This window comes from Colobus angolensis, unplaced genomic scaffold (genome assembly GCF_000951035.1).
Source record: "Colobus angolensis palliatus isolate OR3802 unplaced genomic scaffold, Cang.pa_1.0 Scaffold24, whole genome shotgun sequence".
Taxonomy (NCBI): Eukaryota; Metazoa; Chordata; class Mammalia; order Primates; family Cercopithecidae; genus Colobus; species Colobus angolensis.
Genome location: NW_012115599.1, coordinates 2,252,345 through 2,265,139, shown reverse-complemented (window position 1 = coordinate 2,265,139; position 12,795 = coordinate 2,252,345). Strand labels below are relative to the sequence as shown.

Genomic DNA, 12,795 nt, shown 5'->3' with positions numbered 1-12,795 from the left:
AAAAAGTAAGGTGTCCTTCCACAGAGGCACACATAAACCAAGGTTACCTATTGATCAGTTGACAAAAACGTTGTGACAGAGGCTGGCAGGAATTTAACCCTGCTTCTCCTCTGGGGTAATGAGTCAGTGTTCACCCATTCAGGGTTCCTGGTGACCTTATAGATTGTAAACACCACGAATAATGAGAATCAACTATATACATGCAGTTGGGTAAACTGCTTGTGTTGTCTCATCTTTTCTCAGATTATTAAATAGTCATTGAAATGATTTTTTTTGATGGTGGCATAATATTCTGTCAGATGAGTATACTATAACATTTGACTTATTTTTGGATATATGTAATTCCAATTTTCCCCTTTTATAAACAACATTGTGACAAACATCAGCATACAGGAATCTTCATCCACACTCTGACTGCTTTTCTATAGGGAAGTTTCTAGAATTGGGGCTGCTAAGCCAGAGGGCTTATTTTTAAGTGTCTGCTACAGATGACCAAATAGCCTTCCAGAGAGAGTGTGCTAATAATACTTTATTGGGGAGTGAAGGAAGATAAAGAAAAAAGGTAAAGGAAGAAGAAAAGAGAAGCAGAGGAAGAGGAAGAAGCAGCATGGTGCGGCCCTGGCTGAGTGCCTATGGGTGAAACAGGATGGGGGAAGGCTGGCAGGGATCTCTGGGGCCAGAGGCAGTGCTGGCTGGGGTGTGGCAGATGGACCAGCTGCTGTTCAAGCCCCTAGACCCACATCCCGGTGAAGGCAGCCAGGTTGAAGTGTTTGCGATGGAGGAGGGCCAGATGCCTGGAGCAGGGGCTGAAGCAGCCCGTGTACATCCTGTGTGTGTGTTGGGGCAGCCTGTGCCTTCTTATTCCAGGGACCTGGGGCACAGAGTTGGCAGGGCCGCTCAGCTGGGTCTTGTTCACGTGTCTTTTATTTTAAAAATGTGTTTATCTAATTTTTGAATTAGGTAGTATATTTATTCTATCTATCTATCTATCTATCTATCTATCTATCTATCAATCATCTATCTATCTATATATCTATCTATCATGAAAAATCTCCCTCTTGCTCCGTACCCCATCCAACAATCAATTCATTAATTTCTTCCTTTTCAAAGAAAACCACTGCAATTAGTTTCTTTTATATTATTCTGGTTTTGTGATGCATGTGTAAGCAAATATGACTACAGATTCTTTTTTTTCTTGAGATGGAGTCTTACTCAGTAGCCCAGGCTGGAGTGCAGTGGTGCGATCTCGGCTCATTGCAGCTTCTGCCTCCTGGATTCAGGTGATTCTCATGCCTCGGCCTTCTGAGTAGCTGGTACTGTAGGCATGTGCCACCAGTCCTGGCTAATTTTTGTATTTTTAGTAGAGATGGGGTTTTGCCACATTATCCAGGCTGGTCTTGAACTCCTGACCTCAAGAGATTCACCTGCCTTGGGCTCCCAGAGTGCTGGGATTAAGGCATGAGCCACCGTGCCCATCCAACTATAGATTTTTATCTTTTACCTTTTAGCACAAATGGCTGTGCATCACACTCACCGCTCTGCACCTTGCTTTTTCACTTAATCATATAACTTGGAGATTGTTTCATGTCACTACCTAGAGGCATCCTCATTCTGTTTGCGAGCTGCCTAGTACTCCATTGTACGGATGGACCACACTTGATCTAACCTGTTCTCCACTGGTGGACACATGGGTTGTTCCAAATCCTTACTAGTTCAAGCCACGCTGCAGTGAATAGCCTCACACATATGTCATTCCTCACATGTGCAAGTATTTCTGTAGGATGGGTGTCTAGAGGTAGAATTGATAGGGCAGTGGGAACATGCATCTGAAACTGCAATAGATAGTGGCCAATTGTCCTCTGGAGGGGTCAAACTATTTTGTTTTCCCCCCAGCAAAACATGAGCATGCAGTTTTCCCATAGCCTTGCCAACAGTGGTCTGTCAGACTTTAGAGATTTTTATGAATCTGACGGGTGAGGAATGGCATTTTGTTGGTTTTCTTTGTGTTTCTTTATGAGTGCGATGAAGCATCTTTTTATATGTCTCAAGGCCTTGCGTCTTCATTCTGTGAACTGTCTCTTCCATTCTTTGCTCTTTCTTCCATTGGATTGGATCGTTGGTCTCTCTTCTTTCCTTACTCCTCTCTATGGGCCAAATCCTGGCACTCAGTCCTGCACCCAGCCCTGTGTGGCCTTTGTCTGGGGCTCTTTTTATAGGGAGGAGGGGGAAGGTGAGGGCAGGGGCCAGCACTGGGTGGACCAGGAACGGAGACATCATCCTCACCCCTGGGGACCTGAAGTGTCTGATTTAAGTCAGATGCTCATTAAATGAGATAATGCACATAAAATGCTTAGCACAAGGCGGGGCTTATCACAGTAAATGCTCTGAAAAGGCTGCTTATTATTTTCATGTGTAGAACATGGAAATCTACCAGGATCTGTGTTTCTGAAACTGAGTCTTTACCTGCCGTCCCCGTGTGTGGGTACAGGATGCGCTGGGGCTGGCTGAGGGGCCTGGTGTTCCTTATGGACTCCAAGGCCAGGGCTGGCCTGTGAGCTGCTGGTTTGATCTGGTTTCCACTCCTGTGAGGTTTCTTGTTTGTGAAAAGCCTGGTCTTTAGAGCAGGGCTGCTTGGAGGCAGACTATGGCTTACAGGGTTTGCATCTTCCCTGAATTTTCTTTCACTCTCCGACTTCTGTGCGTGGCTCCCCTCCCTCATCTCTGATCTCCTAGAGGTGACAGTCTTCCTACATGGTGGATGATATGGGGTAATGGGCAAAAGGGCCTTCTGGGCCATACGGGCTTCTGGGAAAGCCTATCTGGACTGGACTCAGGGCCCCCACATTTAGGGTCCTGGCCATAATGGGAGCTATGGAGGGGGATTTTCAGCCAGAGGTGTGAGTTAAGGGTAGAAGACCCTTACCCACTCCCCAGCTCTGGGTCTGACCTTCCATTGAGCTTTTTCTCTGCAAAGATTCCCTGTGTCTGAGCCCCCTGTACTAGGCCCCAACCCCAGGGTCTTACACCCAGCCCTAAGGGCAGCCAGTGTGGCAGAGAATGGCCACTGGCTGGTGTGGTGGCCCTGGGGGAGCCCAGAGTTCCCATGGAGCTCGATCCACTTGTCCCCTCCCTGTGTCTTCTAGCTCTGCAGCAAGATCTTGGAGAAGACGGCCAACCCTCAGTGGAACCAGAACATCACACTGCCTGCCATGGTGAGCCCCCCACCCCCAGCACACCCAAGGAGGCCCCTGGGGCTCTGGGCTTCGGGAGGTCCAGGGCTCCTGCCTCCCCAGCATCCTGCCAGTATCCCAGACTTCAGCTCGGGGTGGGGAGGGGCTGTTCCATCTTCAAAAGGACTCTTCTCCCAACACGCCTCTATTCCCTCCTCAGTTCCCTTCCATGTGTGAAAAAATGAGGATTCGTGTCATAGACTGGTGAGTCCTGAGTCTTGGAGTCTTTAGGGCGGGCTGTCCTGGGGGGACGCTGGGTCCCTCAGTTTCATTCGGCTCAGTGACTGGTAGTGAGAGTGTGAGGGAGAAGTTTCAGGTGAGGTAATGTCCCCTTGGGGTAGCCAGGGATGGAGAGGGTGTGGGCACTTCCTGGGAAGCTTACTCACACCTGCTTGTTGGCAGGGAGGCAGATAAGGAGGGGCCAGCTGGGATTGGCTGTGAGGAATCTTCTCTGAGGGCAGGAGGAGCTGGGAAGGCTTCCTGGAGGAGGTGGGACAGGTGATGGCCTGGCAGGAGGGGTGAGGTTTTGCTAAGCTCATGATGAGGACATTCCAGTGAGGAGAGGCTCACAAACCAAGGCCAGGGACTGAAAAGAGCAAAGCTTCAGGGAGGATGGGCTGCAGTGCAGCCCTGGGTTGTAGGGTCCCCCGGCTGGAGGAGTAGCCCAGATTGCCTGAGCAGGGGACGCCACGGCAGCTGTGCAGCAGGTGAGGGCAGCAGCTCGCAGGTATCTTAGAAAGATCACAGCATCTAATACTTGTTGAGCACCTACTAAACACCAAACCCTGTTTCTAGCAAGCACTCGACACGAGTCATCTCAGGTGAGCTAGGCTCACTGACATCAGTTCGCAGATGAGAAGGCAGGTTGGGAAAGATTGAGTGACCTGCCCGAGCTGACAGCTAGCTGGAAAGTAGCTGAGGCCAGGCTTGAACCCAAGCCTGCTGTTTCCAAAGCCTGTGTTCCTAACCACTAGGCCATGCCACCTCCTGCTAGTTGAGGGGTGTTTTCTCTTACACTTGAGGGGAACATTCGGGGTTCACACGTGTGATCTCGGGGCATTGGGCTTCCCAAAAAGAGAGAGTTGTCCTTTCTTTGCCCCCAAGAAGTCTTGGCTGTGTGGTTCCCCAGCGTGTTCTCCTTTGGTCTCATGCCCATGACACCCCCAACCAGGAGGATAATGAGAGACTAGGGAAAAACCCCCAGGCCACAGAGCCATTAAGCTGTGTGCCAGTTCCCCAGGCCTAAAGAAAACAGCTTGTGAGAATTAGAGGAGAGGAAAGAGAGCCACCAGGAGGGCCTGTGAGGGAGAGGCCGCGAGGGCAGTGACCACGGGTATGTACTGTGGGGAAGCGGTTTGGAGGAAAGATGTGCTTTACATCCCAGAATGATCTCTTCATCTCAGCTCTCCATGTGTGCCGCTCTGACTGCGGGCAGTGAGCTGTGCGTGTCCCTGCGTGTTTGCACATGTGGATGTGTGTGGGTGCGGCTGTCTCTTGTGTTGTGGATGTGTCTGGCCTGAGTCCGGGTGAGCTGTGTCAAAGGCATCAGCGTACTGTACAATCCAAACACATTACAGAATCTGGTGGTTGCATCTCTGGTTTGGGTTGAAGTGGCATTTTTATTGTGAGTCTATTTTCAGACTTGCTGTATTTTCCAAAAGCAACCCCAAGCCCCAAAACCCAACTCTTGGCCAGAAAGCATTCTGCTGCTTCAAGTTCCTCTCCAGAAGAGTGCTTTCTTCCCAGAAAATGCAGATAAGCTCTTGTTATTACCTGAATCCTGGAAATAGGATACAGTCCATATGGCCTTTTCTCTGTAACTTAATCTTCCATTTAATTCTTCAGAAATTCCTTTTTCATTAAAAAACCAAACAACACAAAACAAAAAAACCCAAACCACCCCCTACCTCCATAAAACAAAACCTCTCTCCTCCCACTCTCCCTCCCTCTTCTCCCAATTCAGAAAAGGCCGGAGGTCAGAAATCCAATTCCTTCTCAAGTGCTGGTCTTGTCTAGGGTTTGGTTATGAAGACAGTGTACAAATGCCATCAGCTGTCAGTCATCTGGTGCTGAGAATCTCATTGTAAAATGTTCCAGGAAATTTTTACTTTCCAGTTCTTTTTTTTTTTGGGGGGGATGGAATTTCGCTCTTGTCGCCCAGGCTGGAGTCCAATGGTGCAATCTTGGCTCACTGCAACCTCTGCCTGTCAGGTTCAAGTGATTCTCCTGCCTCAGCCTCCTGAGTAGCAGGGATTACAGGCACGCACCACCACCCCTGGCTAATTTTTGTATTTTTAGTAGAAACGGGGCTTCAGCATGTTGGCCAGGCTGGTCTTGAACTCCTGACCTCAGGTGATCCACCCGCCTTGACCTCCCAATGTGCTGGGATTACAGGCATGAGCCACCACACCCAGCTTTTCAGTTCTTATTAACATCATTCACCTGGAAAAATGGTAAAGATCTGTCTGTGCTGACAATTCATTCTTCCTAATGTAGCACTGGTGGTGGAAAACTTTAAAAATCAAAGCTTAATCACCTCCCTGGGAAATACAAAGAGAGAGGAAGGGAGGAGCACAGAAACCGGGCAGAGATTAGGGTACTTCATAGGGTCAGGATTTCAAAGAAAAATCGAAGCACCATGCCAGGGTGTGCTTTCACAATGGGGTTGGGATGTCATTTGAAGCTGCCCATGGCTAAGGCACTCACAACAGGGAGAGGGGGTCGAAGAGGCACCAAGAAGAAGGGGAAAATACCCAGGAGAAACTTCCTGAAGGAGATGGGACCTGCCCAGCCCAGCGTTTCTCAGCCTCTGCATCACTGGCATTTGGGACTGGAATATTCTTTGTTGTGGGGGTTCTTGACCTAGTGGTTTTGACCCCAGGTTTAGCCTACCTGGGAAGCAGCAGGTGGCTGCAATCAAAGCTCTGGTCTCCACATCAGCATCTCTGGCCTCAAATCCCAGCTTTGCCATCTTGGCAAATTATTTAACCTTCTCAACGTCGGCTTTCTCATCTGAATTTGGTGCTAATTGTAGTACCTACCTGGTCGTGCTGATGTGAGTTAAGTCACTTGATGGTTTTAGTGCAGTGCTTAGCTCTTAGTAGGTGCTCAATAAATGTTAGCTCAATTACTGTTTATTATCATCAAAGGAGGCAGGAGTGGGCTTCAGAGGGAGGGTCTGCACAAGACATGGTTGGCTAATAGGTGAATCAATCAGTTAGCCTCCTTGAGCTCCTGGCCACAGTCCCCTACACTGGTTGGGGAGCCGAGACTTGTGCCCCTGGAAGCAGGCCCTGTGCCATGCAGGAGCAGTGGTCCAGGAATCAGGACTCCGGGACTTCCATTCCGGTCTTCCCCTCCCTCCCAATGACCTTGGGCAAATACCTACATGGCTTTGAGCCTCGGTTTCCTCATTGGTGCAACAGAGATAATAATGAAAGTGCTTGTTTCTCAAGGCTGTGTGAGCCTCCAGTGTGATAAAGGCTAAAAGTGCTCCATTACATACAAAGTCAGATACAAAAAGGAATCGTGTATTACCATTGGCTACTTCAAGACTATGGCCTTAGAGATAGTTTCTTCCTGGTCATCTAGTTTTCTCCTTGATCTGAACATTTCTTTAGCTCCTGGAGCCTCTCAGTTCTCCCTGGGTCTGGGAATCTGGCTCCCTGAACAGTCTCCCCAGTCTCTGGCCCTGCCTCCTTGCCTCCGCCCTCCTCCCTGTCAGCCTGCAGATGTGTCTGCAGAGATCCAAGCTGGCAGCCGGGGCTTGGTTGCCTGATGGGATGCTGGTGGTTGGCGAGATGAACTAGTTCCCTCTCAGAGAGTCTTGGGCAAGTCTTCTGTGCAGTTTCTTCATCTCTGGGATTACCATGCCTCAATAACCTACCAAAGGGAAGACCAGGAGCACTCTCTGCCCGCCCCCTGCCCCCCGCTCCCCCCTGCGATGTGTAACTGAGGCCGCATACTTCTTGGGTGGGCTGTGGCCTGTAGTTCCTTCCCTGTGTTCAGGCCCTCTCTGCTCCCTTGCTCTAGGGATCGCCTCACTCACAATGACATCGTGGCTACCACCGACCTGAGTATGTCGAAAATCTCCGCCCCTGGAGGAGAAATAGAAGGTATGTTTCCTCTTCGTTCTACCCTTCGACCCCCTGTGCTCTCCCCTGTCCCTCCTCTATCCAGCTTATACCTCTAGTTTTGAGAGTTTGCAGAAAAGGGGAGATTATAAGGCCTTTGTTGCCCATTTTCTACTGAGAAGGGCTCTGGCAATGAAAGAGAGGTCTTGCAGACATTTAGGGTTCTCCACACTTGGATTGTGGGATATGCCACTGAAGGGCACAAAGAGGATAATTCACTCCTGCAGAGAATATTGGCTGGCTGTGGCCATGCCATCCGTCAGGTCCTGCATTGGCCGACTGTGCTCTAGCGGTTTCAAAAGCTATTGAAATAGATCTTATTGGTCTATTAAAAAAGTAACTCATCATCATTTTGTAAAATTTTAAATAAAGAAATAATCTGAAAGAATATAAAATTTACCTGAAATTACCCATAAGCCCACCCCTCCAGACAGAACTATTAGCACTCCGAGACCTTTCTGTGTGTATGTATATATCTGTTCATGCATGTAAGATGTGTGTATTTAATGTATAGATATGTATATATATACATTAGAACAAATTGTTTTGAAAATTGCTTTTTGATACTTGACAATACAACATAGATATCTTTTCCTGTTATTAAATGTTCTTCTATAATACAATTTTAAATGGATACATATATTCCATTATGTGAATGTATCACGATCCACGTTAACTAGTTGATGATGAACATGTAGGTGTTTTCAAAATTTTCCACATTATAAGTAACTAAATTGGCAATGAATATTTCTGTAGCTGAATCTTTATATAATTCATGAGTTTCCTTTTGGATAAATACCTAAAATTGGAAAAGATTTCAGCTTTTTTTTTTTTTTTTTGAGATGGAGTCTCACTCTGTTGCCAGGCTGGAGTGCAGTGGCCCAAACTCGGTTCACTGCAACCTCCACCTCTCCGATTCGAGCAAGTCTCCTGCCTCAGCCTCCCGAGTAGCTGGGACTACAGGTGCACACCACCACGCCCAGCTAATCTTTGTATTTTTAGTAGAGACAGGGTTTTACCACATTGGCCAGGCTGGTCTTGAACTCCTGGCCTCGTGATCTGCCCACCTCGGCCTCCCAAAGTGCTGGCATTACAGGCATGAGCCACTGCACCCGGCCTAGGATTTCAACATTTTTAAGGCTTTTGATATTTATCAAAATTGCCCTTCAGAAAGACTGGACTATTTTATACTCTTATCATGTCCCTAGGCTTATTTTGCTATGCCCTCCCCAACACAGGGTAAAATAATATTAAAAAAAGAACTTTGTTAATTTGATAGGTGAAAATGGTATTTCACTGTTGCCTTAATTTTCATTTTATTGAGAGCTGGTGAAGTTGATGACTTCAATTTGAATATATTTAAATAATTATTTTATATTTATATATAACATGTTTGTATAATTTATATTCATTCTATTATAAATGTCCTATTTATGTTCTTGGCCTATATGAAGAAATGTTTATTTTTTTCTCATAGTTTTGTAAGAGTTCTGTATATATATGGGTATTAACTTTTCCCGTCATATATGTAGTAAATAACTCTTGTTGGCTTTATTTTACCAATTAATAGTTTTTGACCTATAGAAACTTGAAATTTTTATGTAGCCAAATCTGTTAGTCTTTTCCTTAGGGAATAAGGCAGGGATCTAGCATTACTTTTTTCAAAATTGTTCTTTGGTGATACAAACACTGTACTTTGAGTAATCTTTTCCCTATATTTCAAAATGCTGCCTTTATCACCTACTAAATTCCTAAATGTGTTCTTGGGCCTGTTTCTCTGTTATCTTCAACTGGTATGTCTGCTTATTATTTCTTTGGTTTTGATATCTGGGTTATGGTGGCTTTGTAAAATTAATTGTAAAGATTTAAAGTCTTCTCTAACATCTGGAATAGTTTATATAACATAAGAATACAGTCTTTTGAGGGTTTGAAATAATTCACCCATAAAACCATATGGGCTGGGTGCCCTTTTTGAGTGGGTATAGTAATAGCTCTTTAAAAACTTTTCAATTTCTCCTGTGATGATTGTTATTTTTAGTTTGCTGCTTTTACTCTAGTCAATTTTGATAATTTATAGTTTCCTAGAAAAGCATCCATTACATTGAGGTCTAATTTGTTTGCATAGTGTTGCACAGAGCAAATTTTTATAATTTGAATAATTCTCTCTACCTGTGGTGTTTTCCTTTTTCTTATTTCTAATGTTACATATTTGAGTTTTTTTTTTCTTGATTAGCTGGTTAGAAGTTTATTTTAAAACGTTATTGGACTTTTAATCTTTGCACTCTTTAACTCTCTTTAGACTGATTTTATTGTTTCCTTCTTTAACTTTCTAGCTTCTTGTCTTTATTTTTAAAATTTCTCATTTAAATAATGAAATTATGGTTTCTGCCTTCTGTGTCATGCTCAAACCCTAAGGTTCAGCAGACCCTAAGGTTGTATTTAATTCTATTAATTTTTTTTAACATTTAAACATTTGATCTATTTTGAATTTATTTTTATGTGTTTTCTGAGAGCAGTCTGATTTGATTCTTTCATAGTTAGTCTATTTTTTTCCTGACTAGATGCTGCTCATAGGAATTTATCTTTTTTCTGATAGTTTAGAAAATTATTTTAATCTTTCTTGGTAAAGGACACTTTCCATTGAATTTTGTCTGAGACATGATGAATTCTTAAATCTGAGTAGAGGATTGTTTTTTAAAAATTCCGACATTATGCCATGGACAGCTGAAGGCAGAGTGGGGAGGTGGGGAGAGCTCCAGCTCTCTAGCTGGCCAACTCGGGTTCAAATGCTCTTGGCTCTGCTTCTTTGTAACTGAGTGAGTTGCTCCAGTCTCCGTAAAATGGGGTCTTTGCAAGTCCCAACCCTCATGAGGCGGTTGTAAAAATCATGAGATTATAAAGGTAAGGTTCTTATAATGTGTGGTACACAATAACCCTAAAGTAACATTTGCTGTTTTTATCATTAAGATGGGCTTTCTATGTTGCTAATCTGATTTTTTTTCTGTACCAATTCTGCCTTTTACTGCTTCGTACATGGTTTAAAATGTGCTATTGCATTTGTAGGTTCTTGTCAAGCCTTCTTTTTCCCCGTCACTCCTTTTATATTTTCCTTTACTTCTTTGCTCCTTGTCTGTTCTCTCCCGGCAGTTCTGCTTTGTTCCACAAAAACTACATCTTCTTGTACTCTACTGAGGATTCCAAATCATTTTCTGCAATATGCAGGTGAATGCTTTCCTGAATCTTATGGATGCAGTTTCCATATCCTGGTTGGCTCTCTGCCCTCTCCCTGCTTTATTCACTCTCCCGCAAGATCTGTTCAGTGTTGGTATCTCCCACAGATAGGGTGTGTGGGTCTTTCTCTGTTCATCCATCTCCTGAGATCTTTAGCTGGAGGACAGGTTAACATGCCCAGTTTCTGGCCGACTCTACCCAGTGCTCTTGAAGTTGGAGATCATCTCCAGATTCTAGATCTCTAGGAGACCTCTAGGAGAGGAGACTGGATATACCATTTTTTAAAATGTTCCTTTTTTTTTTTTGAGAAAGAGTCTTGCTCTTTTTGCCCAGCCTGGAGTGCAGTGGTGGCGTGATCTTGGCTCAATGCAACTTCTGCCTCCCGGGTTCAAGCAATTCTTCTGCCTCAGCCTCCCAAGGAGCCAGGATTACAGGTGCCTGCCACCATACCCGGCTAATATTTTGTATTTTTAGTAGAGACAGGGTTTCACCATGTTGGCCAGGCTGGTCTCAAACTCCTGACCTCAGGTGATCCACCCACCTTGGCCTTCCAAATGTTACATCGTTTTTAAGCAAGACATTGTTAACTTAGACTTCTAGCTGCTTGATGTCCTCATGTCCTTCTGTAAATGTAGGCATCTATCAGAGGCATATACCTGACATTGTTTTCCATTCACTTCATTCTTTTAGGAGATGTTTATTGAGCATATGCCTTGTGTCAGGGGCTGGGCATAGAGGGTTGAACAAAATATTCTTGGTCATACCATCAGGGAACTTAGAGTCTTGACAGGCCACAAACAAGTAGACAAATAAATATATGGGTATAAGTTGTGTTAAGTGCCCTCAAAGAAAAGGACATGCATGGTGAAAGAGAATAAGAGAGTAGAGGAGAGCTGCTTCTGCCTGATGGAGTCAGGGAAGGCTTCTAGGAGGAGGTGTCTTAGGCTGCCAGAGGGGAAGCCACCAGCATGTGAGGAGTAGGTAGGAAAGAGCTCCAGGCAGAGGTGATGACATATGCCAAGGCCACGTGGCAAGAAAGAAATGAAAAGACTGGTTTTGCTGAGTTCTCTGAAACATTTAAAGGGCAACTTTTAATTATAGAACATTTCAAGTACATGCAAAAGTAGAGAATTGTACAGTAAACTCCCAGGCACCCTCCCTGAGCTTCTACATCTAGCTGTTCTCTGCCTTCTGACTTCCTTGTTGGGACTCTGGACTAGTCCCAGAAATGACCCTCCTGCAGGCACTGCAAACCTGCTCTTCCTGCCCCAGCCCCTCCCTTCCTCGCTGGGGGAACAATGTGTTCCGGGATGTGGCCCCGCCCCTTCACTTATTGCTGTTCAGATAGTTTCTGAGAAGGGCTGTCTTCTCGAACAGGTAGAGAGATCTGGGGGTGGTAATGCAGACAGAGGGTCACCTCACAGGTCAGCACTCTTGGTATGGAAGGAACCTCTTCTTCAGTTTTCTGGCTGGCACTGTCTCTGTCTCTGATTCCGGGGGCAGACACTGGTGGAGGCACAGTGGGGCATTTCTGACTGTTTTCTGACAGTCGTGTTTCACGAGGCTGCAGCCGTGCTTGTCGCCAGCCTCCTGACGGAGAGTTCGCATCCCCCGACCTAGCTTCATTTCTATGCTGTGTGAGCCCTCACTTTTCTCTGTGTCCGCAAGAGTGTGTTGGTGGGAAGGCGAGAAAGATGTTTATGTGGTCACTAGATGGCGCTCAGGTCACAGGCAACCCAGCGTGCTTCGGAAGGCATTCAAAGTTGGGACCACCTTCCATCACCCATGGTTCTGGAAATAAATGAGAATCTTCTTGCAACCAGCTAACCGGTTTTGAACATGCAGTTAAATAGCTTGATCTAAGTGGCAGTAAAAGAGTTAAAACTTGTGCATCCAACTGGAGCTGTCTTTGATGACTTTCGGACTCTGCCGACCCGTTCCTGCAGAGGTGGGTCCCTTTCTGGGGCCAGGGCCTCTCTCCGGCCTTGAGGTTGGGCCCTTGCCTTGCTCGGGCCAAGCGTCCCTGACTTGCACGCAGCCCCCTTGAAACGTGTCGCTCCAACTTTCCTTTCAGCCCTTTTTTATGTTGTTTCTCCACGTTGTGGGCTTCTAGCCCACTGGGGCGATAGACAACACTTGTATTTCCTCACTGCTCTCAAAGCCCAAATGAAACTGAACTGTAAAAACAAGTTCTTTCTCTG

At 45.7% G+C, this 12,795-nt stretch overlaps 1 protein-coding gene across 14 annotated transcripts in view; it reads left to right on the top strand.

Moving 5' to 3' along the window:
• Positions 1–12,795, top strand: part of DYSF (dysferlin) — a 234,033-nt gene that overhangs the window by 84,494 nt on the left and 136,744 nt on the right. For all 14 annotated transcript variants that reach the window (XM_011945196.1, XM_011945191.1, XM_011945193.1 and 11 more), the window contains 3 exons: positions 3,144–3,212; positions 3,391–3,434; positions 7,263–7,345. In XM_011945196.1, the coding sequence (XP_011800586.1) occupies positions 3,144–3,212; positions 3,391–3,434; positions 7,263–7,345 (196 nt within the window). The remainder of the gene's footprint in view (positions 1–3,143; positions 3,213–3,390; positions 3,435–7,262; positions 7,346–12,795) is intronic.